The 27,196-nt window shown below is 45.5% G+C and overlaps 1 protein-coding gene across 3 annotated transcripts in view; it reads right to left on the minus strand.

Moving 5' to 3' along the window:
- JADE2 (jade family PHD finger 2) overlaps nucleotides 1-19,591 on the minus strand; it is a 156,437-nt gene extending 136,846 nt beyond the window's left edge. The window contains exons 1-2 of one of the 3 annotated variants that reach the window (XM_073355547.1): nucleotides 19,178-19,591; nucleotides 7,409-7,466 (exon numbers count right to left, since the gene is read on the minus strand). In XM_073355547.1, coding sequence (XP_073211648.1) covers nucleotides 7,409-7,466 — 58 coding nt within the window. In that variant the 5' untranslated portion in view covers nucleotides 19,178-19,591. The other 2 variants (XM_073355546.1, XM_073355549.1) reach the window with 2 other exon arrangements.
- Nucleotides 19,592-27,196: the final 7,605 nt, after the last annotated feature.

Raw genomic sequence — 27,196 nt, forward strand, 5'->3', positions numbered from 1 at the left:
TGAGCTACCCCAGAGTGCTCCATTGTGACCGCTCTGGACAGCACTCTCAACTCAGATGCACTGACCAGGTAGACAGGAAAAGGCCCACGAACTTTTGAATTTCAATTTCCTGTTTGGCCAGCATGGCAAGCTACAGGTGACCAGGCAGAGCTCATCAACAGAGCTGACCATGCAGAGCTCATCAGCAGAGGTGACCATGATGGAGTCCCAGAATCGCAAAAGAGCTCTAGCATGGACCGAACGGGAGGTACGGGATTTGATCCCTGTATGGGGAGAGGAATCCGTGCTATCAGAACTACATTCCAGTTTTCGAAATGTCAAAACATTTGTCAAAATCTCCCAGGGCATGAAGGACAGAGGCCAGAACAGGGACCCGAAGCAGTACCGCGTAAAACTGAAGGAGCTGAGGCAAGCCTGCCAGAAAACCAGAGAGGCGAACGGCCGCTCCAGGACAGAGCCCCAAACATGCCACTTCTATGATGAGCTGCATGCCATTTTAGGGGGTTCAGCCACCACTACCTCAGCCGCGTTGTTTGACTCCTTCAATGGAGATGGAGGCAACACGGAAGCAGGTTTTGGGAATGAGGAAGATGATGACGATGAGGTTGTAGATAGCTCACAGCAAGCAAGTGGAGAAACCGGTTTTCCTGACAGCCAGGAATTGTTTCTCACCCTGGACCTGGAGCCAGTACCCCCCGAACCCACCCAAGGCTGCCTCCCAGACCCGCCAGGCGGAGAAGGGACCTCTGGTGAATGTACCTTTTAAAATACTATACATGGTTTAAAAGCAAGCATGTGTAATGATTAATTTGCCCTGGCATTCGCGGCACTCCTGGATGTACTCCCAAAGCCTTTGCAAAAGGTTTCTGGGGACGGCAGCCTTATTCCATCCACCATGGTAGGACACTTTACCACTCCAGGCCAGTGGCACGTACTTGGGAATCACTGTAGAACAAAGCATTGCAGTGTATGTTTGCTGGCGTTCAGACAACATCCGTTCTTTATCTCTCTGTGTTATCCTCAGGAGAGTGATATCATTCATAGTCACCTGGTTGAAATAGGGTGCTTTTCTTAAGGGGACATTCAGAGGTGCCCGTTCCTGCTGGGCTGTTTGCCTGTGGCTGAATAAAAATGTTCCCCGCAGTTAGCCACGGGGAGGGGGGAGGGGGGAGGTGCTAGCCACGCGCTGAGGGGAGGCAAAATGCGACCTTGTAACGAAAGCACATGTGCTATGTATATAATGTTAACAGCAAGGTTTACCCTGAAAGAGTGTACCCATTGTTCTATAAAATGTGTCTTTTTAAATACCACTGTCCCTTTTCTTTTCTCCACCAGCTGCTTGTGTTTCAAGGATCACAGGATCTTCTCCTTCCCAGAGGCTAGCAAAGATCAGAAGGCGAAAAAAACTCACTCGTGACTAAATGTTCTCTGAGCTCATGCTGTCCTCCCACACGGACAGAGCACAGATGAATGCGTGGAGGCAGACAATGTCAGAGTGCAGGAAATCACAAAATGACCGGGAGGAGAGGTGGCGGGCTGAAGAGAGTGCTGAAGCTGAAAGGTGGCGGCAGCGTGATGAGAGGCGGCAGGACTCAACGCTGAGGCTGCTGGAGGATCAAACTAATATGCTCCAGCGTATGGCTGAGCTGCAGGAAAGGCAGCAGGAGCACAGACTGCTGCTACGGCCCCTGTGTAACCAACCACCTTCCTCCCCAAGTTCCATAGCCTCCTCATCCAGATGCCCAAGAATGCAGTGGGGGGGCCTCCGGCCACCCAGCCACTCCACCCCAGAGGATTGCCCAAGCAACAGAAGGCTGGCATTCAATAAGTTTTAAAGTTTTAAACTTTTAAAGTGCTGTGTGGCCTTGTCCTTCCCTCCTCCACCACCACTCCTGGTGCTTCTCTCCTCTACCACCCCTCCTGGGCTACCTTGGTAGTTATCCCCCTATTTGTGTGATGAATGAATAAAGAATGCATGAAAGAATGCATGAATGTGAAGCTACAATGACTTTATTGCCTCTGCAAGCGGTGATTGAAGGGAGGAGTGGAGGGTGGTTAGCTTACAGGGAAGTAGAGTGAACCAAGGGGCGGGGGGTTTCATCAAGGAGAAACAAACAGAACTTTCACACCATAGCTTGGCCAGTCATTAAATTGGTTTTCAAAGCTTCTCTGATGCGCACCGTGCCCTCCTGTGCTCTTCTAATCACCCTGGTGTCTAGCTGTGCGTAACCAGCAGCCAGGTGATTTGCCTCAACCTCCCACCCCGCCATAAACATCTCCCCCTTACTCTCACAGATATTGTGGAGAGCACAGCAAGCAATAATAACAGCAGGAATATTGGTTTCACTGAGGTCTAACCGAGTCAGTAAACTGCGCCAGCACGCTTTTAAACGTCCAAATGCACATTCTACCACCATTCTGCACTTGCTCAGCCTGTAACTGAACAGCTCCTGACTACTGTACAGGCTGCCTGTGTATGGCTTCATGAGCCATGGCATTAAAGGGTAGGCTGGGTCCCCAAGGATAACTATAGGCATTTCAACATCCCCAACAGTTATTTTCTGGTCTGGGAATAAAGTCCCTTCCTGCAGCTTTTGAAACAGACCAGAATTCCTGAAGATGCGAGCATCATGTACCTTTCCCGGCCATCCCACGTTGATGTTGGTGAAACGTCCCTTGTGATCCACCAGTGCTTGCAGCACTATTGAAAAGTACCCCTTGCGGTTTATGAACTTGCGGGCTTGGTGCTCCAGTGCCATGATAGGGATATGGGTTCCGTCTATGGCCCCACCACAGTTAGGGAATTCCATTGCAGCAAAGCCATCCACTATGACCTGCACATTTCCCAGGGTAACTACCCTTGATATCAGCAGATCTTTGATTGCATTGGCTACTTGCATCACAGCAGCCCCCACAGTAGATTTGCCCACTCCAAATTGATTCCCGACTGACCGGTAGCTGTCTGGCGTTGCAAGCTTCCACAGGGCTATTGCCACTCGCTTCTCAACTGTGAGGGCTGCTCTCATCTTGGTATTCTTGCGCCTCAGGGCAGGGGAAAGCAAGTCACAAAGTTCCATGAAAGTGCCCTTACACATGCGAAAGTTTTGCAACCACTGGGAATCGTCCCAGACCTGCAACACTGCAACCTGGTCCCACCAGTCTGTGCTTGTTTCCCGAGCCTATAATCGGCGTTCCACCACATGAACCTGCCCCATTAGCACCATGATGCCCACATTGCCAGGGCCCGTGCTTTGAGAGAAGTCTGTGTCCATGTCCTCATCACTCTTGTCACTGCGCTGACGTCGCCTACTCACCCAGTTTCACTTTGCCAGGTTCTGGTGCTGCATATACTGCTGGGTAATGCATGTGGTGTTTAATGTGCTCCTAATTGCCAAAGTGATCTGAGCAGGCTCCATGCTTGCCGTGGTATGGTGTCTGCACAGAAAAAAGGCGCGGAACGACTGTCTGCCATTGCCCTGATGGAGGGAGGGGCAACTGACGACATGGCTTACAGGGTTGGCTTACAGGGAATTAAAATCAACAAAGGGGGTGGCTTTGCGAGAAACTGAATGGCCCCCTCAAGGATAGAACTCAAAACCTCAAGGATAGAACTCAAAACTGGGTTTAGCAGGCCATTGATTTCATGCAGGGAGGGAGGAGAAAATGAATACAAAACAAAACTGGTCTATTTCTTGTTTTGAGCCACTTTATCTATCTTTATACATCTTGCTGGCAGCAGACTTTGCAGTACGTCCGCTAGCCATCATCATCTCCTGGGTGCTTGGCGGAAGACGGTGCAGTATGACTACTGGCCATTGTCTTCTGCTGGCTGCTGATTAAAAGACAGTGCACTGCTGGTAGGACTCAATCGCCATGAGACGAAACTTAAAAGAGAAATGACCTAGCTGAGTCTCTCCCATGTTTGCCCAGGCGCCCCTGACCTCATTGAGGGTGGTTAAAAGAGCACCCAGGACTACGTCGACGATGGCTACCAATCACACTGCACTGTCTGCTGCCAAAAGGCAATAAACTGCTGCTGTGTAGCAATGCAGTACCGCGTCTGCCAGCACCCAGGAGACATACGGTGACGGTTAGCTGAGTGGGCTCCATGCTTGCCGTGGTATGACGTCTGCACAGGTAACTTGAGAAAAAAGGCACAAAACGATTGTCTGCCCTTGTTTTCACGGAAAGAGGGAGGCAAGGGAGGGGCCTGACGACATGTACCCAGAACCACCCGCGACAATGTTTTAGCCCCACCAGGCACTGGGATTTCTACCCAGAATTCAAATGGGCGGCAGAGACAGCGGGAACTGTGGGATAGCTACCCACAGTGCAACGCTCCGGAAGTCGACGGTTGCCTCGGTACTGTGGACACACTCCGCCGACTACATGCACTTAGAGCATTTGTGTGGGGACACACACAGTCGACTGTATAAAAACGTTTTCTACAAAACCGACTTCTATAAATTCAACCTAATTTCGTAGCGTAGACATATCCTTACATACCTCCCTGTGGCAGTTGCTACCAGCGGGTGCACCTGCTGTCTCTTCTCAGGGCATTCTTGGTGGGGAACCCTGGCTTTGAAGTCAACTCCCTCACATGACTGGCTAAATCTCAGATTTGTTGATTTTTAGGACACAAGAAAAGAGATGTTAGTTTGTCTTGTGCCTTTTTATTTATTGTACCTATTTTGCGGGAGGTGGAATCTGGACTAGGTTTGACTGTGCCAATTGTTGGCAACAGGTGCTAATTTCCATTGCTGTAATGTAAGGCCAGATGTCATGATGGCGGGTTCAGTATAAATGTAATCCACTTTGAGTTCCACAGGTGTATAAAGGGAACATGTGGGTACACTACACAGCATAAGGCCTGAACCTGCAGTCATTACTCACACCAGTAGACCTTACTCAATGAGTAGGGGTTACAAGATCAGGCCCACAGTTTGCACTAAGAGATCTAATCAATAATTCTCACTTTACCTGCCTCAAAGCAAACTACAATGTGGTATTAAAACCACGTGAACCAAGATAATACACCAGGCTACCATCTCTTTCTGGCAAAGGCATAAAAAAGGTCACAGTTTTGTTTACAATTACGCTGCGGGAGAGCATTTGTCAACAGCTGAGATATTACCTGCTGCATAAATACCAAAGTCCAATAGAGCTAAGTCTGTGTTGTTTAATACCATGATTAAATATATGCCTTACCCCAAGAAGCCCACGGAAGCTAGTTAATGCTACTGGGTTTAGTAAGCCTCTGAATCTTTGGGAATTAGGGGAACAGAAGTTGGAGTTTAGCCTCTGAAGGAAGGGAAAATCCGGAATCCCAGGATTTTTATTTATTTTATTTTCTGAGAAGTCCGCGCTGTTGACAGCAGCAGCCCTGGAGCCTGAAGTGCTCTATTTGAGCCCAATCCAAATTCCAAAGACTCCAGTAGGAGTTGGACAGACCTGATATCTAGAGAACAGGTACAGCATGGGCAGGAGCAGCAGAGCAAGCATCACTACAGTCCTGCCAAGGGCCTTCTTTATGAGGAAGAAGGAAGAAACTCCAGGGGCAGAGGTACAGTTTAGACTCTGTTCTTGGCTGAGACAGCAAAAAAGGAATCATGTCATGGTGTGGACACTTGTTTCCTAGGAAATGGACTCACACCACCAAACCAATTTCATGTAAGACACTGAAGAGCCATCACTTAGCTGGGCTGTACGGTACTTGAACAAGCAACCTATGAGTGAGAGGCCCCATATCCCACTGATAATCCATGAGCTATCCAGAACACCGGGCCTAAGCACAGTTTGATGGAACATTCCTGTCTGGGGCTTAAATTAAATCAGTGACACAGTTACAACACTGTGTAACACTTGAATCCTGAGATGTGGGGAAAAGTCACTCATGGTACTACTCAGCACCTCCTGGGAAGTCTTGAGTGCCCTCAACAGGCACTGAAATCTAAGGCTGCTGCCAGCACTCAGGACCTCGCAAGGGGCACTTGGCACATCATAGGACTGGGCCTAAATTTGACAAGAATTCTTCCCTGCTTGGTGCTAGATTGTGGCATTATGGATCTCATGCTCCCGCCCCATCCTTAATGATCCTCAGCCCCTTCCACCTACTGTCTCCAGGAACCATCTCCAGGGATATGCCACACATCCTCCACTACTATTGTTCTTGCAACATAAATGCCACCATGTCACTGCAGACAGTGATGGCAGGGCCCTGTTCAGGAAGTCCAGATTAGTGCTGCTCATTCACTCATTGTACAGCAACCCCAGTGTCAATACAAGGTACTGACTACAAAAAGAGGGACCCTACTGCCATCCTGGTGTATAGCCCTAATTATTCCTTTTAACATTACAATCTCCCCCACTGGTGTTGCCTTCTGGGATTCCCATCATGATCAGGGAGGGCACTTACTCTGGCTACAGCTGTGGGAACTGCAACCACCCTTTATCTCATCTAACCCACATTATAAGGACAAAATCCTGCTGGAAAAAGAACCATGAGGCCATGACTTTAATGTCAGTGGCTGGGAGTCTCCCAGTCTTCAACATTCTAATGGCCTGATCCTGCAAGGGACTAGCTCTCAATAAATCCCACGTCTACTTATTTGTTCCTGTGTCTGAAACCAACAGAAATCTGTACAGACCAGCTGAGAGGTTATAACAGAGTCTCTGGGACACTATAGTTCTCCAGCAGCGGGCAATGGCACTGAAGCAAGTAGGAGTGAAGGGCTCTCCACAATTCACAAGTCTGTGCCCTTAGGCCCCAATTCAGCAAAGCACTTACACACATGCTTATACTTAAGCATGTGCTTTAATGCACGGCTGAATAGGGAAGTGAAACACATGCTTATAATTAAGTATAATCTTACATGCCTTGCTGAATTGAGGCCTTAATGCCTTTTCCCCAATCTAATTCGCCTCTCATGATGAGGAATCAAGGGGTTCCATTTTCAGAGAGACCACAGGGAATGCTCAATACACAGTTTCCCAATAAGAACTTTATTTTCCATCAACATGATTCCATCTGAAGCTAAATGCACACTGAGTGTAACAAAGGTGAGAAGACAGTCCACAGTGTCCTGTCTAATAAGGGCTTTGTTTTATTTGAATTCTGCAATCAACGCTGTTTTGTAACTCTCTCTCTCTCTCATCCAAACTGCTCACCAGAGGAGGACACTTTTATCAGATAAGAGACGCCCACAGCCAGACATTTAAATTGATATCAACTCGTTGTACATCAGTAATGTATCTTTGAAAATGGATCCCAGTGCACAATTTATTGTACAGAGACTACCCAGTAAATGCAGCTTTCCCAACTCCTTGGAAAGTAATTATTCAAATGCTTTCCCTGCTGGAGGTGAATCGCTTAGTTATCTTGTTCAAAGCCTTGAATTAAAGGTCTTACTGTCAGTGGTGTCTGAGTTATCACTGCTGATTGAGTACTTTCGTCGTTTCTCTTCCATCTGTAACAAAAGAAATTGAATGTTACACTTACTGTTCAGGAAACTCATCACTGTACCAAATCACTGTTATCTCTGAGTATCCATGCATCACATTAACCCAGTCACACTCGCAAATACTTACCCTAATGACAGAGAAGTATCGGGGGTAAAGCATGTAAAACAGCACTGAGTCCCTACTTCACAAAACTTTAAGGATGGCAAAATTTCTCTCCTGAGTTTCTCCACTGCTAGGAGGTAAGAATGTGATAGCATTTTTGTCGCTCTGCTCTGCACAGCAATTTGCCTAATGCCCATTCAAGTCTGGCACCCAAATGCACTAGTGAAGAATGCTCACCACTACAGCACAGAGAACCCATGGTAAGATGCCTTAAAGACTGGAATACAGAGCTACTGAATCAAGCAGGAGTCACTTGTCGAATATGGCAATAGATGGCCAGTGAACTACAGGATTGAGCTATAATGTTAAGAAGGGAATAGATGTAAGAAATGGATCTATGTACTTTTAATAGGGTCTCGGTGAAATCCGGGCTCTACTGAAGTCAATAGGAGTTTTGCCATTGACTTCAGAGGAGCCAGGATGTCACCCTCTGACTCATCTTCCCACATGCCGACTCAGCCAATATCTCAGCCAATATCAGTTTAGACTTCACATGTGCCTGTCAAATCCTAGTTGCATTCCATACAAACCTTAAATATACTTCCCTTAACACAGATCTCCTACTAACCTTTCCATAACACTGGTGTAACATTCATCAAGGCCTCCATCTCAACCCCTGACCCATCCCGGCAAAGCCCGCGAGAACAACTGAGTCTTGCATTATGTCCCAAAGGTCACAAAATCCAGTCTCTAGTAAATCAAGGTGGGAAGCCTGCTCGGAAGACCTGAACCCCTCACCAAGAACACCCTGCCACCAGTCCCCTCCCAGGTCTATTAATCATCTTACATCACCACTGCTAAGGAATCACATGATGTGACAGGTCTCCAGGAGACAGGAGCCAAGCCAATAAACTTCACCTGGAAATCAAATGAAAGCTGGGGTAGATCGCAAAGCACAGGTGTAATGCGTCCGATGAAGTGAGCTGTAGCTCACGAAAGCTTATGCCCAAATAAATTTGTTAGTCTCTAAGGTGCCACAAGTCCTCCTTTTCTTTTTGCGAATACAGACTAACACGGCTGCTACTCTGAAACAGGTGTAATCTGAAACAGGTGTAATGTGATCTCTGCCTGAAAAACAATGCCTAAAAAGCCATGGTTCTATCTACTCCTCACCACTCTGCACTAACTGCAATTTCCCCAGAGGATTTGAAGGGGTGGCCTCTTGCACAGCTGAGTCCAGCAATCCAACCTCTGGACGCTATCAGCATGGTACAAGGGATATTCCCTCTTCTGCTGCTGACTCGCTTTGTGACCTTGAACAAGTCACAGAATTGACTGAAGTCAATGGGAATGGTGAGGGCTTAGTAGTCCTGACAATCAAATCCTAGGACCCTAATATTGGACACACAAAAACTGAAGCGCCCAGACTAAGAGCCACTTTAAAATAATTAGCCTCTCTGTCCCTCAGTTCCCCAATCTGTAAAACGTGTATAATGGTACTTCCCCACCTCTGCAGAGGTTTGAGAGCTACAGCGGAAAAGTGATTAGTCTTATTCACTAATCTAACCGATATTATGGGATGTGGGCAGATATTTCATATGTTATGTACATATACATACATATATATATATATATATACACACACACATGCACACATTCTCATGGCATTCCTCCCAGTAATTTATTTTTCCTAAGAAGGCTAAGGGGGACTTAGATTGCACTTACCCCCCTTTTTCCTACAATCTTAGGAGGAAAACGAGAATAAAACATTTGTATGTATTTTGTGCGTGTGATTTAATCAGAGTAGCTATTAGCAACAAACCACACTTGATAGCACCCTGTAGCATCCCATTTTCCCTTGGAGAATATGAGAATACCCACCAATGCCTCAACATATAAAATCCTAGCAATGTCTTTATTTCTCAGTACATGTGCAATGTTTTATCTCAGCATTATAAGGGATAATACTACAAAGTAACATAAACATTTAACTATCAGTGTTGTGGTAAAACATTGCACTGTCAAAACATGATTAAAACTGTTTCTTGAGAATATGGCAATATCAATACTTGGAGTGATTCAAGAGGAAACAGATGTTATTAAACCAGCCTTGTACTTACTAGCCATTAGATTTTGCTTGGGGAAAAATATATTGAAGATGGATTTAACAGCAGTTTACTTATCCTTAGTGAAAATTCAGTTGGACATTTTCAGCTGGTTCCTATTGGTTCCAACTGCCACACAGGATTTTGGAGCACGATTGGGCTTCTGATTGACTGACTGAATCCTGGGGCTAATTCTTCATACAACTGAAACAAATATAGCCTAGTAGAATGAAACAGCCATGGAAACCAAGGATTCTAGTAGTGCCCAATGGAATTTCCAGCAGAGCACCAAGGCATGTGTCATCCATTTAAGGTTCTCCTGGAAGACATGATAGTATTATTGACCCCTAAGGCCTTCACCCAAGGGAAGAAGGACTGTTATGTGATCAAGGCACAGGTCTGAGAGTCAGGTGACTAGGACTAATTTCTGCCCTGGCATACTCCACTGAAACTCCACTGATTTCACACAGACTGAATTTGGCCCCTCAGTCCTGTTCCCAGCTGTTCTACAGACTTCCTGAGTGATCTTACACAAGTCACTTAACTTTCTCTGTAACTCGTTTTCCTCACCTGTAAATAAGGCCCTGCCCCCAGGAATGAGGAAGCTAACCTTTATTTATGTTTGTAAAGTGCTTTGAGATCCTTGGATGGAAGCCATTATAGAAGGGCAAACATTATTTTGATAAGGCAATAATGCAGACGTTCCACACACATCTCTCCCATCAAAATCCATGTGAATTCTAAATACAGAAAGACTACAGGATTAGTATATAATACTATTTTACATTTACACAGCATCTTTCATTCCAAAGTGATTTACACAGCATGGGTAAAGGCAAGGAGTAATGGTCTCAAGTTGCAGTGGGGGAGGTTTAGGTTGGATATTAGGAAAAACTTTTTCACTAGGAGGGTGGTGAAACACTGGAATGTGTTGCCTAGGGAGGTGGTGGAATCTCCTTCCTTAGAAGTTTTTAAGGTCAGGCTTGACAAAGCCCTGGCTGGGATGATTTAATTGGGTATGGGTCCTGCTTTTGAGCAGGGGGTTGGACTAGATGACCTCCTTAGGTCCCTTCCAACTCTGATATTCTATGATTCTATGGTAAACTCCTGGTTCTATATAAGTCAATTGCTTTGCCACTGACTTGAGTGAAGCCAGGAATGCACCCTCTAAAACAAATTCTGCTCTACCTAATTCTGCTTTAAATCTGGATTAACTCCATTGATTTGAACAGAACCTGCCATATAGACATATAGCACTACTGAAATGCCTCCAGATCTTGGGTGGATGAAGACAGCCAGCTGATGCACATTGCACTGCACAAGTGAAGGGAGAGGACATTTTGGCCCAGGGCACTGAACCAATCACAGCTCTTAGGAAAAATGTTGCAGGGTCTTTAATTTCTATGCAGAACAGAAAGGATACTGCTTTCTTAACATCTTGTCTGAAAGCCCCTACGCAGTGAAGTACATGGCACTCAATTCATTAATCTTGGAGGAATAAATAGCTGAGTCAACTCTACCAGAATTTGAACATGTGATTCCAGGGAATCTAAATTGCCCCAACCTGCTGATTAGATCACTAAGCCACCCCTCAGGCAGCCTACGTAACAATGCAGGGAGCTACATTCCTTACATTCCTTTAGTTATGTCATCATCTCTAGCAGAGAAAACACAGACCTATAAGAGCCTGGACTCAAGCCTTGCCTGGTCTGTGAAAGAAGTTTTCACAGCCAATTTGGTTTGAAATTTGAAAAACACACTACTCTGTAATTTTTCAAGTCCACAAACATATCTGACACTTTAAAAACAATCTTGATTCATGTTTTAATTTCATTTCTCCTTTAATTGACATTGACATTTTTCCACATAGAGGATCTTTGTCAAAGTCATAAACAAATGGGAAAAAAAAATAATGCTCTTAAAGGTCACTGCCAGGTCACATTAGCCCAACACTTAGGTTTTACAGAAGCAAAGACCATTAGAAAGCCTTTTGCCAGGCTTTGAGGGGCATTCGCAAATGAAACACTTTTTGACTAACCCTTCACCCTTCATATGCTTTGGGAAATCCATTGGCACATCTTAGCTCACTGGGCAGAGATTCTGCTCTGGCACAACAAATGCATCTATTCTCCAAAATGCACTATCTCATTCTGTGGCATCACAGGTACCCAGGGTTGCAACGAAACATTTTGGTAGAATAAAGCATTCTCGGATATTGTAGGTGAAGCGGAAGTGCTAGAAGACTTCACATATGCCTGTGATGAATGGTTCCACAGACCATGGGGGCCACAGCACAAAAATCTCCCTGAACTCCCCTCTGGTTTCAGCTTTACAGTTCATACTCAAGCACAGAACCATGGCCTAACAATGCCCCATTACAAAATACAGTTACTTTCCGAAAAATGCATTCTAAGCAGGCAATTTCTGAGACCACCTCTACAGCGGGTCACTAAGGAGCATGAATAAAATAAGATGCTAATATAATTTTGACTGCAAAGGTCTCTCCTATAGAGGCACTCTTTAACATGAAAGACAGAATTATACAGCAAACTCTATTCACAAATTCCTAAACCACTTTAACATGTGACTGCAGCCCCTAGAGTCAACTCTAATCTACATACGTTCTCTGGAGAGAAAATTACAGTAAAAAATTATTTGGTCACCATATATTTCTGGTTTGTTTTGGGTTTGTTTTTGAGGGGAGGTATGCCTATCCTAAGACCTTCCCTGGTACTCATAGCTTCCCCTCTCTAACGACTTCTTATTTTGTGTGATGGTTGTGAAAAATACATTGAATTCTGTGTTTTCTTCCTAAATTCCAATGGGAGCTGTGAGAAACAACTTCTCTGTTTAATACTAACATAAAGAAACAGAAATACAAATAGAGAGCAGTAGCCCCAGTGGCAACTTAGGAAACTTTTTTCCGAATCAGTAACTTTCTTATAACAACCCATGGAACTGCCATTCCATTTTTGTGAATTACAAGAATGGGGCAGCTCATTGTGTTTTCCCTTTTGTGTTAACTGTTTATTTGCCTTGTCTTGAGGTCTGTATGATAGGCAATTAGACAGGTATAACATACGGAGAAGAGGATAGGGAGGCTTTAGATATTATACTGTCACAGGCTCTTTCATCCTCATTGGACTGAGACATAAATTTTACCTTTACACTTTTGGAGCCAAATCCTACAGGACTCAATCATTATTCAGACAAAACTCCCATGGACTCCAATAGGGATTTTGCATTTGGTATATTTAGATTGCTTTGTGATAACAAGAGAACAAACCTTTCAGTTAAGGGGCAGAATTTGCTGTGCAAAAACGCCACAGGTCAAATTCAACCCTGACATGACTAAGAGCAGCTCCTAAGGTTTCAGTGGATGTTGCACTGCTTCCCACTTACACCAGGGCTGAATTAGCTTCACATGGTTAACAAATCTCTAGAGAGCATTATTAAAGCCTGGCAAGGAAATACACACACTGGGCCCAATCACCCCCCGATTCCCTGATTCTGCTGGTAAATCATCAAGGCATGTGTGATGCAGAGCGGCCTCACTCCAGGACAGAGGGGATTAACCCACCTTGGGTTAACTCATCTAACCAGCTAACCAAGCTCCGCCCCCCTCACAGGACATAGGGGGGTGTGACAGAAAGTATAAGAGCAGGGCCCTGAACTTGCAATTCAGTTGTGGCCAGGCCAGGGAAGGAGCCAGATGTCCTTCCCAGGGCACCAAAGTGCCAGCAGAACCCTCAACCAGCTGTGGCAGACAATGGTCCCCTGAGTCGGCCTGGGAGAAGGCCAGCCGCTGCCCTGCAAGATGGAGACCCAGAGAGGAAGCGGAGAGTGATCCGCTCAACATGGAGAGGAGGAATCAGTCCCCAGCAGCCGTGGAGCAGCCTCACCAGCCGACAGTAGCCCAGGGAGGTGAGACATTGACTCGGCTGTGCTGCTGGGAGACAAGGCAGCTAGCCCACGCTTCCCTGCCAACCTTCTGGCAGGACCACCCATCGCTTCTAGGGCTCTGGGCTGGGACCCGGTGAAGCAGGGCGGGCCCAGATCCCCCTATTCCCAGCCCTTCACTTGGTGCTGGATGAGCCCTTGGCTGTTTATCTGTTTAGCCCTTGGGCAGGAAGCCTGAGCCTTAGCCCCAGGCAGGAGGCCTGAGCCACCACTTGCCCAGTGACCCGGCTGCAAACAAGGATGCCTGATCGATCCACCCAATTCCCTGTTGCCTCCCAAGCGGGCGCCCTGGCCCTCAGACCAAGGAACCTTACATGTCCAGAGAAATGAGAATGGCTTGGTATCTAGGCTTCTCTTTGTCAATTTCCTGCTTTTTAGGTCCTGGTGGTAAAGTTTGGCTGGGGAAGCAAGTCCTCATTACCTAGGAGGTGCTTGAAAAGGGTCAGGGCAGAGAAGCAGAGACTTGAGACTTCTGGAGGTTATTCCTGGGAGACAGAAAAGGGAAGGCTGATGCGCACAGCTTTGAGAAGGGGACAGAAAGGCAGAGGGGATCTTCCATTATCATTAGGGACAAGAAGAGGGCTGGGAGAGAAGGAGACAGAGAAAGAGAGAGATCAGGATCTTGGGCAGCTGGGCGCTGAGGAACAAGAGCGGATAGCCAGGGTCTGCGGGATGTGAATGCAGGGAGGGTTGGTCAGTGGAAGGGAGAGGAAAGGGGAGCCATGAATCAACTCCATTGACTAACCCTGCTAACATCCCAGTAGTTCACTTCATCTATTTAAGACTGCTGTGATTCATTACATATTTTTAAGCTACGATTTGTCCCCCATGTGCTGCCTTCTGGCCTGCTCTCGCTTCAATTAAGACACTTTGCTATGTTAATTAGGGAAAAAATACTGCCCTCTGGTCCCTTCCTCCACTGTCTTCCCCAGACCTTTCCACCTCTGCCCAGCACTGCAAACCACCCACAACCCTTGCTCTGATGGGAAGCCTGGAGCTGGCCAGCACAGTCGCAAAGTGTCTGTAGCTGGCCTGAGACAGGATGGCTCCCAGCTTGCTGGCTCTCCTGGGCAGGCTTCAAATAAGAAGCCTCAATTGGATTTTAATGCTGCCCTTTTCTGGGGATGAATGCATCATCTGCAGCAGCGTCCCCACAGGCCTGGGTGGTGTCATACAGCACCCCACTGCATCCGGAGTGGTGAATCTGACCCATTAATTTCTGTGTGGGTTGCAGTCAATTTCAGTGCCTTAGAGCAAAGGGCATCTAAAGTGTCTAAGTAAAAGACAAGCATCCTTGTTCTTCTCTGCACTAAGCACATTTGCTGTCTTGGGTCCTGGAGCAAATTTTAATCTCATTTAAATTTAAAACAAAACAAGTCCCGCTCACTTCCTCTGCTTTGCATTTTTTCCATATCTAGAAGGGGATTTTTTTCTTTATTACTCATATTTATGACCTTCCTTTCCTTTTCTGACTTTTATTTTCATCCTCTCTTTAACCAGCTCTCTCCACATGTTTAAACCCGTCACGGACATCAGAGAGGTTACTCTGGGCACAAAGAGGGTGTCATGCACTGAAAATTCGTTATGCACAAATATAGAGAGAAAAGTAAATGAGGATGGGCACTGCATGCTGTGTATAGAATCAATGGCCCCATCCTGCATGTTGCTGAGCACCCTCAACTCCAACTGAAGTCCAGGGGAGTTAAGGGCACTCAGAACCTTGCAGAGCATGCACAAAATCCCACAAGATCAAATCCTTATTGAACTGGCAGTTTGAGGACCACGTCAGGCAACTTTCAGAGCTTCGTGCCAAATGCTCTATTAGCAGAATCACAATTGAATTAAATTAATTTCACCTCCCTGCCTATAACCCTTAACTCAGTCTCTGGACATAGCCTTGATTTTCAGAAACCCACCTGATCTTTCCCACCAAAAAACAAACCTAGCCTTTTTGCAAACTATTTTTACTTCTTGCTCGCAATTACTTTAACCTCAATGGCTAATAAATGCTTAAAGGTCCAACACTGTTCCTAAGACCAAGGCTCTTTACCCCGAGAGAGAGGCTGAGCTCCACCTTATGTGGAGCCAAATCCTCATTTCGAAAGATCTCATTGGTAAGGGGGATCCAGATTTAAAACAATAATTGCATTATTTATAATGATAGATGGTGTGGGGGACGGGAAGAAAACAAATTGGTTTGGTATTTGGAAAGAGCATCTTGCCAGGTAGTTTGAGATTTGCACTTGCTGTTCAAAAGATTAATGGGATTTAGGGACACACAGGGGTCTTTCCACAATTGCACCTGAGCCTGAAAATCCAGTAGCTTTTGTACCCTGCAGAAGCAGTTCCGAACTTCCCACACTTTTCACTCTGAAAGCACCTTTCAAGGTTGACAGATGGATTCACTGTCACTCGAAAAGGCAATTAGCTCCAAATTAAATGTAAACCCAGTTCCTAAAATTAAAATCCCATTAGATGCTCCACCAAAGAGACAAACCAATTTGTAAAAAATATGGTCAAGATTGTGCAAGTAGGAGGTAAGTGCTGATCATTAAATGATTCCCCAGAGACATTGATGGGCCCCCAGCAGTCCGTCCAGTCATTCAAGAGCGAAATAAACCTTCTCTAGAGCTCACTCCCATTTCTGTAAACTATGTGCACATGCGATACAAGGGAGCAGGGTACCTGCTTTGCAAAATAAACATTGAAGAAGATGCTATCTCGGATGCATTTTGCTTCCCCCTAGAGGAAGGGAAAGAGGAGAACAAGTCGGTAAAAACTAGCACGAAAGGGATGGGGGAGTAGACAAACCAGTGAAATAGAAAGAGGAAGATAGATCAGTAAAAGAATGAAACCAGGTAAACACCAGGGGGCCAGTGAGATGCTGGCAGGAACAGAAAGCGTGGGTATCACGAGGCCAGTGGGAGACTATGGGTCTCTCTCTAGCAGTGAAGGGTAGAGATGGAGTGCATGCCTGAGAAGGGCTATAAGAGACTGGGTGTGAGATTAGGGTGAACCAGTGGGGGCATGTATGTGTACAAGGGATTGGAGCATGGAAGAGTAAAGATGAGAGTGAGATAATGAGACACAGAGAAGGGTGGGGGCAGGGGAACTGTATTAGAGTAGGAGGGGAAGGGCTGTATTAATGTGCCCAGGTCTGAACGAAACCCCAAAGTGAGAAGGACATTTTGGAGGATGTCTATGTCTCTCCCCCAGCAAATGGAGAGAGAAGAGGGGCTGTATGGGGAGAGCAGAGGGGATGAGAGGGAATATTTGTTGCTCAATGTCAGGACTTCTTGTTCCCATCTTTGCTTAAAGGGATTCCCTCAAATGCTGCTGAATGAATCTCCTGGAAGAAAGACGTGACCCTTGCAGAAAACAAACAGGAAGGGCTGCTGTGCATGAGAGATGAGCACCTGCCAGAAGGAGAGGGGCAGTGAGAGGCAGAGAAGGGGATGAAGGGGGCAGGAGGGAGAAGGGAATGGGAAGATGCAAGCTAGCAAGAGGCAGCCGCAGGCAAGAGGGATGAAGATGGGGTACAGGAGAAAAGGAAAGAGAATGGATACAAACCCAGGAAGCCAGGGAAAGGGATGCAAGAGAGGCAGCCAGAGGAGGATGGGATGCATTGCACGGAGCAGAGGGGACTGGACAGGAGACAGGAATGGAGGGGATGAGAAATCCAGGGATGAAAGCGAGAGGAAGGGCAGACCGCAGGAGCGAGCAGCGCAGAGGGGTGTGAGGGAATGCACGGGAGCAGAAAGGAAAGAGGGATGAGCAAGAGAGCGGAGACTGGCTCGGGGCTGGGCGGGCAGAGATGGAGGAGAGGATGAGACGCCCCCAGAGGAGTCCGCCGGGAACCGTGAGAGTTTGAGAAGGTAAACAACAGCCATGCCCCCTACAGTCCTGTCCCCAACGTGCAGCCGGACTGCCGCGGCCGCTGCCTGTACATTTCCATTCCCAAACCTCGCCGTGCCCCCAGCAGCGTGCGTCTCTCGCTCGCTGGCCCTCCCCCACCCGCCACAGCAGGGCTGCAAACCCGGAGCGCCCAGGGAGCTCAGCCCTGAGCCAGGCTGCTCCGCAGCCGGGGCTCCGCCACCCCCGCCAGCGGGGCGAAGGCTGCCTGCCTCCCCGCTCCCCGGTGCATTGTTTGGGTCTGAGCACGATTTGGCAGGGACCTGGCAGCCCCAGCACGTGAGAGGAGCGGATCATGTGCACCAGCTCCAAGAATTGCAAGGCTCCAGAACGTGCTGCGTATCAACAAAATGAAACTCCTGTCTCTCCCTTGCTGAGCTGCCCTCGCTGCCTCCTGTGGCACATTTCACAGATTCTCCCCCCCGCTTTTTTTTTCACGTCGCGCACACCCCCCTCCCGACCCCAACCATCCGGATCCCTTTGGACCCCGGTGCCTGGCTGCTTTGCCCGTTGCAAAAAATTAACTGTGCTGTTCCCCCCTCCCCAACCCAGAGGCGGTTTGGGGTGAGCTCTGCCGCAGTCATTAATTTGGAAAATAAAAAACCCTTCTGCGCCGACCCTTTAAAAGTTCTTGTTTACATTCCTGCTGCTTCCCTTTTACTCTTTAAAACATGAGCGACCAACATGCGCAATCGATCTGGGTAAAATGCTGCACATTTCCCCCCTTCCTTCCTAGCAGCCAGCCCAGCGAAATGGGGGGGGGGGGGAGAGCCAGAGAGATGCAAAATAAAGATCAGCTGCAAATTAAAGCCATCCAAAATGCAATCCTCCTTCATCCTTTACCTTTGCCGGGAGAGTGTCCTCAAAGAGTTGAGACTGTCCCTCAGGTTACAAAAGAGGAGTGTGGAGAGGGGGCGGGGGGATGCTCCAGCGATTGAAACGATCAGGAAACCCCCTTTGCACGATCAATCTGGTATCATTATGAAGAGGGGGGGAAATAACCCCCCTGCTGGATCCGAAGATGACACCCTCCTCTTAGGAGTGGATACAAAGTAACTCCATGGATGCGAACCCAAAAGAATTGCTTCCAGCCGAGATGGCCGCTCTGTGCACGATCCAGCCCTATGTGCGTGTTTCTGTTTCTTTTTTAACCCAGACTTCCTTAGGATCTCTTTGCAAGAACGACCACTTCTTCTGCTGACCTTTTTATTTGAGGAGGGGGGCAGGTGGGAGGACCGGAGAAGTGACTTTTAAAATTATTAGTATGATCAAGAATGATTTCACTTCCCCCCAAATCTTTCTTCAATTTCTTTTTTTCTTGTTTGTTGTTTCTTCCTGGGCAGCAGCAGGTCCAGGTGCAGCAGACATGGGTCCCATCTCCGGTTGTGTTTGTGCATGTGTTGCCTTCTCTCCCCCTCCCTTCTCCCCCCCCCCCCTTGCTGCTCACCTCCCCCCGATGCGTTGGGTCCCCATCTCTCCTTTGCTCTGGGTCTCTAGCAGCGGGGTCGGGTTGCTCACACACACTGTACAAGTCTGATCAGGTCGCTTTCGCAATGATCCCCAGCCGCGTACACGCACACACATCCACACACCACAACACACTCAGCAGGAGCCGTGGAACGCACACACTTCTTTACCTCCTCTCCCCCCTCTGCTTCACTCCCCCTCTCTTCTCCGAGCTATGGGCACAGGCGTACGCTGGGCTGCTGCAACCTTAAAAAATAAGCTTATACTTAAAAAAAATCTTTTGGCGCCATATTAATGACGTACTTAAAATTTGCCATTTCTCCTGCGTCAAAAAGACGTTTCTTGCAAATAACAAGATTCTGGGCAAGGCGGAAAGAGGGACCCCAAAAAATCCGGCAGGAGACCCTCGTGAGGGGCAAAAAGGGGCTTGCATTGCCCAGAAGTGCCTGAAAGTGCAAGCTGGGTGGGGAAGGGGGAGGGCGGTAAGATCAGGATAAAAATGCAATCGAAGGCTATTCCTCTAGACAAACAAACTTCGTTGGGTGGCTGGAAGGGTGACGATGAGGGTATCTGAAATACCACCGCTTTAGGAAACGGGATTTTCCCCCTTATTATTTTGATCACTTCTGGAGAAGGCTGCGGGGGAGGGGCCGTTAAATGCTGGGTTTGTTTTTTTAGCAGTCGCAACGGAGGGAAGGGGTGGGGGGTTTGAAAATAAAACACTCTATTCAGATGGTGCCCTAGGAGCTGTTCGGTTTGGTTTCTTAGGGCTGTTTCTCCCACACGCCCACATCCTCCGCCCCCCAACTGCAGAAATATAAAGGGTTAAAAACACAAAAAACTTTGCACAGTTTTCCAAGAAAGGAGGGCAGACAGCTCTCCAGTCTTCTTGTCAGTGTGACCTTGTCATGCACAAAAAATACACTTCAATCGGTTACTGATTTCTGGAAGGGTTTGTTGCTATTGCTTTTGCTCTGCCTTTCTATTTTCTGTGGTGGTGTAGCAGCAGGAGCTTGCTCCAGTATCTAGCTGGCCACACCCACCGCTGGCTGCTTGAACTAGACACCTACTCTGTGGGAAGAACAGTTATTTCTATGCAGTGAGGGATCTTGGGTGGAGGGGAGGAAGTGGGGGGAGGAGGTGCCCAACCTTCCTAAACTGTCTGGTTGTTTAAGGCAGTTTACGCTGATTCTCCCCCTCTAATGGAGACCTTTCTTCAAAATATACCCTGCAGTTTGGTTAGGTTTCTCATATACAGTGGCTGCTCCCTCATTATTTCAATTTGCCTCTGATTGCTCACAGATCCTGTCAAATAATTTAGAGATGTTTTACAATTCCAAAAGGGAAGGATGAGAATTCAAATTAAGGTATTTTTGAAAAACTGCTACTAAAATATGGAACTGATAGTTTTAAACTAAAAAGCTTCACTAACTGAATTAAATTGACTAGGCTATATATGACCTTGCCCTTCAATATGTTGTAGTATTCTACAGGAACAGTCAAAAACCACTACAGTAACTCTGTTGTAAGCTGCAGCATCATTGTAATTCTGCGTAATTCTGCAGCACCATTGCTGCAGAATACTGTAGTATATTTAACAACAGAGTCCACTTTCCCCTTTCAAACATAATCTGTTAGGAAGAGTTCTATTGCATTTATTAGACCTAAAACTGCCTATTAGTTAGTGATTGTTAACTTCATCAATAATTTGATGTATATAGTTACACACTGGGCTGACAACACCTCCTCTAATAAAGGTTCCCATTATAAGACCCTTTTTTCAGTTTATTATTTTGTCAACCTGTAACCATTTGCAGTGCAGGAATGGGAGGATGTCGCTGAGTGTCTGCTTTATTTCTATTGTTTTGTTCAGCCAATACAGTTCAGCCACATCCAAGAACAAAGTCAGGGAAAAATACACTGTTATGCCCATATTAAAAACATCTTGAGACCTTTTCTTTGAATGCCCCCATCCTTTGGAGCAGGGACCTGAAATCTGCTGCGGGCAGGGATAGCCTTTGTGTCTAGGATGTGCCTTTTGCCATCCCTGTGAAAATCCACCCACATTTGCCCATATTATAAACCTTGTAAAATTGCAGTTTGCACACGCGAAGTAGAGACTTCTTTGATTTTAACAGCTAAAGTCTCCTAAGCTTCTATCCTCACTGAGCATGCTCAGTGCCCTCACAGCTCCTAGTGCTGCTGACGAGACTAAGCCACAGAGAGACTGAGCATGGTCCAGCCTAACGCAATACACATTGGCTCAGGAGAGTTTTCCTTGTAATGACTGTTCCCAGCTACTCCAGGCTGGAGTTGGGTCAGGTGCTGGAACAAAGAGCAGGGAGCTGTCTCTTCTGTGTTTTCAACAATCCCCTCCTGCTTGCACCCAAGGCATTGTAGAGGAAGAAGTAATCTGATTCAAACGCAGAGGAGACAAAAGCCAGAACAGATAGAAGGAAACAGAGTAACTCAAACAAGGAGTCCAGTGAGACTGGAGCTGAAGTTTGCTTGTGCAACCTCAGTTTGCTCCCCTGGTGTGTATGCGTTTGATACAGTCTATAATTACATGATAACGTACTATTTTTTCCACAACCCCTGCCTCATTCAGTGCACAGGATGCACCTGCTCCGGGGATGGAGCAGGGCAGTGCAGTGAAGAAGGTTGTTTTCTGTAGGACCCCTGTTTCATTTGTAGCAGGAGTTGGAAAGTATGTACTGAATGAGGCTGGGGATTGTAGGAAGAGAAAGGAGGAATCTCATCATTAAGGAAACTGAATGCCACTCTGGAGAACTGAATTCAATCCCTGCTTCTGCCACAGAGTTCCTGGGTGAGGTTATGCAAGTCACTTAAACCAAACTTTTCAGAGGTAGTACCTAACTGTGTGTTTTTCCTTTTCTAGGTACCAAACTTGAGAACCTGGGAGATGATTTGCAGAAGTGGTGACCACTCAGAGTTGTAAATGAAGTCATTGGAAGGTTTCCTTTGAACATATAAAGTGCTATATAACGCTAAGTGTTCTGTGCTAAGTGCCTAGACATCTTAAATTGGGCACCCAAAATTAGTGGATGCATTGTACCTTAATTGCCTCTGCTTCCCATGTGTACAACAGGGATAATACTATCCCCTCATCGCATAGGGGTCTTACATTAATTAATGTTTGTGAAGCACTTGGATACTATAGTGATGAGTGCCATGGAAAAGCCCATGAGGAAATTAATAATTCTGTTTTCAGAGCAGGATTTGAATAGTGCCATATATAAGGCCTCAGGCTACACATTGAACAATGAGCTGACGGCCCTTGCTACGGAGGGGGAAAGGGAAAAGCGGAGCCGCAGCACACTCTCTGCTCCGGGGACCTTGGGGAAGGGGGTGGAATCAGGTCATATCCCCTCCAGCAGGGCAGGGGGCTAGGAGCACCCCCCATGACCCCAGCACACACCCCCAGCTGGCTGCCCTGACCCCTGAATCCTTCTCACACACACCCAGCCCTCTGCCCTCACCTCACAGCTGATCAGCTGCAGGGAGGAAGAGGAGGAGGGGCAGGAACCCAGCACGCTGGGGGAAGAGGCGGGGGGAAGGGGAAACTTGCCTGCCCTGCAAGGAGAGAGTGAGGTGCGGGGGGCGGAAAAGAGCAGGCCAGGCCGGACAGAATTTTTAGTGGCATGCTGCTGTCTGCCCAGGTCCGGCAGATAGCAGGGTGCCATTAACAATTGGCTTACATGCTGTGTTTGGCATGCGTGCCATAGGTTGCCGACCCCTGGCCTAGATAATACTTAGTTCTGCCTCAGTGCAGGGGACTGGTCTAGATGATCTATCGAGGTCCCTTCCATTTCTATGATTCTGTGTGCACAAGGGGGCTGAATTAAGGTTGCACAAGCAACTTGAATTCCAGCATTTCCTAACTGGTGAATTTTTTATTTTGCAATCTTAATGAAGTTCTTTTAACATAGTTTTTATAGTGTAATATATAATTAACACTGTAGAAGAAATAACAGTACAAATCCTCTAAAAAAACAGAGTTGTCTACACAGCATAGGCTAAGATGATTAATGCTTAAATAAGGACTTTTGTGACAAGTAAGAAATGTGATCTCTGGGGAAGAAACCAGCAACATTTTTCTTTCATCTTCATTCACCAAAACAGTGTGAGTACTTATTTTTGCATAACTAAACAAAAAACAAAAACCACCCCTACAGACTTTCCTTGTGTTTTGGATAAAATATGGAACCAAGAAAAGAACCCAACTCAGTGGAAGAGAAGCATCATAGTAAAATTGCCAAAGAAGGGTGACCTTATCAACTTCAGTAACTGGCGAGGAATCATGTTACTCTCAGTGCCTGGTAAAACCATGTGCAACATCATCCTGGAACGTACCAAGAAAGATATAAAGTGTGACCTTCAACATCGGCCAATGGTTGGCAGTGACAACTTGAGTAAGGCAAGGGTGTCTTATATCCCCACTATTGTTTGCACTGGTCATTAGCTGTATCTTGAAGAAAGTAACCACCAAAGGCAACTGAGGAATTTTATAAATTGATAAAGCACAATTGGATGACTTCATTTTTGCTGATAACTTGTCCTGCTTAGTTCAATGCATTGTTTAATGGAAGAAAAAAAACCAAGCTTTTGGCAGCAAAAAAGTTGGTTTGTTCATCAACCAGAAGACAAAATATATGGCTATCAACATCCCAAAAGCAACCAAAAGCAAGAGTGGATGAAGAAACACTAGAAGAAAAAAAGTCATTTAATCTATCTAGGGAGTGAGATGTGCAGTGATGGTGACATTATGCTAGATGTCAAGCAACAACTATCAAAAGCAGCAAACAACTTTCATAAACTTGAAAAGATTTGGAAAAGTAACATGATTGATACTGACAAAAAATATGAATTTTTAGCACCGGCAGTATATCTGTCCTCCTTTATGGAGCAGAGTCATAGAAACCTACACCAAAAATTGACAAGAAAATCAACTCATCTCAAAGTAAATGCCTTCAGAATATCTTCAGAGTCCATTGGAAAGTGTTTCTTGCAACACCAGAAATTATAAGTAGAGCAAACCAATCCAAATAATCAAAAATGGTAAGAAGATGACAATGGACAGATTTTGGACATGCTTTAGGGATCCACCAATACAATGCCCAATACAAGTGATAATGTGGACATCATCTGGATAGAGAAAAAGACAGCAGAACAATAGAGAAAGAGGCTAAATCCATCAACATGACACTCAGAAGTCTGAACAAACCAGCACAACACGAAAATAAATGGCAGAAAATTCTGAACACCCTATACATTTGAAGATATAAGATGTTAAAGAAAGAAAAGGAAAAAAAAGATAACCTTTGGATGATGAGCACATACTTAGCATTAACAGGATGTTTTTACATTAAGAGCTTAGCTTTGAAGTTTTATATGATTTGCATTAAAAATTAAATTCAGTAACTAAAGATGGGTCCCCAAAAGCACCATGAGATTGTTATCTACCTTATTTGTGTGTGGTGCCCATTAATACACTTTGGAACACATTAACTGCATTCATAAGCAGGTGCAACTCCATTGACTTCAGTGGTAGATTTGGCAATTTATATCTAGTAAAAATATATTTATAATTTCAGAAATTATAACAGCATCAAAGACAAAGTACATAAAATACTGCATCTAAATTATCTCACAACAATTACATATGCTAATCCTTGTCACCATGATTAAGACCACTATACATCTTGGGGCAGACAAGATCTCGCATAAGAGAAATGAGAAACAAACTCTGTCTGTGGATCAGATTTAAAATCTGCAGTGTCTATTAACATCAGACTCAACAGCTTGTATTCTCCACAAAATATGAAATTGCAATATAGCATCTGAAATCTCTTGCAGATCACTTTCAAGACCTTCAGAAACAACCTCTTTACTACTCTTTGAGAGTTCCAAAACTCCTGACAGTCACTGCAATGAACACATAAGTTTCAGATCCTGAGCTGCAGTGTGTCCGCTTTTCTCCACATTATCAGCACAAAGTGGCCTAAAGCCAGGGTTGCTGGCCATTGGAGGATCATCAAAATGTGGAGATCCTCAATGACACAGAGCTGGCATAGCAACTTCTCTGCCACTACACAACTTGCAGTTGTTGTAGGCAATATGATCCTGCTGATTCTTGCCTGCTATACCTGCCTCATGAGGCCTTTGGCAGCCAGCAGAAGTTAGAGCCATCTAAGAACTGCTCTAATTTACATCAGGAGACCAAATTGGCACTAGCAAGATGGATTGAGAAGCAGAAAGGTGGCTTAAAGCCACTTGTGCATCCCTCTCCCAATTTGTAATGTCCACTCTTTGGCTACAGCTGAGGATTTGGGCTATGTGTTTTTTATTTTTTTAAAACAGGTATAAATTTGCAGGATAATAAATAGATATAGAAAAACAGAAAGCAAGAGTCATAGAATTGTAGGACTGAAGGAGTCCTCAGTAGGTCATTGAGTCTAGTCCACTGTACAGAGGCAGGACTAAGTATTATCTAGACCATCCCTGACAGGTGTTTGTCTAACCTGTTCTTTAAAAACTCCAATGATGCAGATTTCACAGTCTCCCTAGGTAATTTGTTCCAGTGCTTAACTACCCCTGCAGTTAAGAAGTTTTTCCTAACATTTAACCTAAATCTCCCTTGCTGCAATTTAAGCCCATTACTCCTTGTCCTATCCCCAGTGGATAAAGAGAACAATTTATCACCGTCCTCTTTATAACAAGATCTGTTATGTTATAATAAAATAATAATAAATAATAAGAATAATATTTCCATCTTCCAGCATGAGTTGTCATAGAAAGATCTGGGGAGAGATGGATCATATGGTCATTATATAAAAGAATCCCTTTTCCTTCCCATTCTTGTTGCATAATTCTTTCTCTATATGAAACTGAGGTTCTAGAATTACCGTAAAGGAAAACTTAATCTGGCAGATTAGAGGATTGTGAGATTTTATTTGCAATCCCAAATACCTTTAGTTACCAGAAAGCTGGGTCAAAATAAGATATAAAATAAGAAAAAAGCAGATATTCAGTAAGAAATTTCCTCCCCACCACAGGTAGTTCAAGACTATCCTAGCATTGGTTGTTTAATATCATTTTCAGCAATGTCAGTCTTCCTGCATCTGAAGGAATAATCTTTCGTTCACACATCCATAAGGGATTGTGTGTAAAGTTGTTCACATTCCAATGAATTGAATTTCTTCTGCAATTTTTCAAAATTCTTTTCATTGACATCTCTGTTTTCTACCTGTGCAGTTCTATTAGAAAGCAAATCTAATTTGGACTCAAATACAGCAAACCTTTCCTTCAATCCCTGCATTGCAAGAGTTACAGTTTTCAAAGAAACCGCAGGTGTAGAAGTAGTTTTAGGGAAATCAGAAGCATTGTCAGAGAGCTGAACGGCTTTAACAGCTGTGGCTGTGATTGGAGACCTGTTATATCTCCTTTTGCTTTGTATGGATACTTTAGGCATCACAGTAGATTCCGCTGTAATGTACTTTCTCCTTGTAACTCTACTTTTATTCCTCAGTTCCCTTTCTGGAGACATTTTAAACTTTTACAATTAAAATACAATGATGGGGAAACATAGCCCTTAAAATACAACTGAGTGCAGCACTTAAGACGTTTGACGAATAAAGGAAAATTTTGTAGACTCCAAAATGAGCAGTGCTAGGAGCAGCTGAGCAGTTTACATAGTCATAATAACAGTTATAAGAGGTCTTGTTAATTATAATAAATTAACATTAAAAATAAGGATTTATTTTATAAAGCATGCCAACTCTTTGTAAAAAGATGGTTTGAAACATAAATAAAAAAGAAACAAGACAAAAAATAAAGGTATTTGAGCCTAATAGCATGGACAAAAGGGAAAGTAAGCAGCCCCTTATCCCCAACATCATCTTCCAGCAAGGGAGTGTCATGCTGGTGTGGGCCCTCAACTTCCCTGGGCATATGCCTAAATTCACTCTGATAGAGCCATTTATTTGCAAAGGCAGCTCCTGCCTCCTGGGCCTCTGCAACTTTCAAGGAGGCCAGCAGAGTTTTATTCCCCTCCCCCCTCCATTGCTGTCACTTCCTACAGGGAGGGCAGGGGGAGCAATACATGAGGCTCCCTCTTTCAGACATCAAAAGCAGCATGTGAGGAAAAAGTGGAGCTTTATCCCTCCCCC

The sequence above is a fragment of the Lepidochelys kempii genome, chromosome 8, assembly GCF_965140265.1.
Source record: "Lepidochelys kempii isolate rLepKem1 chromosome 8, rLepKem1.hap2, whole genome shotgun sequence".
In the NCBI taxonomy this organism is placed as follows: domain Eukaryota; kingdom Metazoa; phylum Chordata; order Testudines; family Cheloniidae; genus Lepidochelys; species Lepidochelys kempii.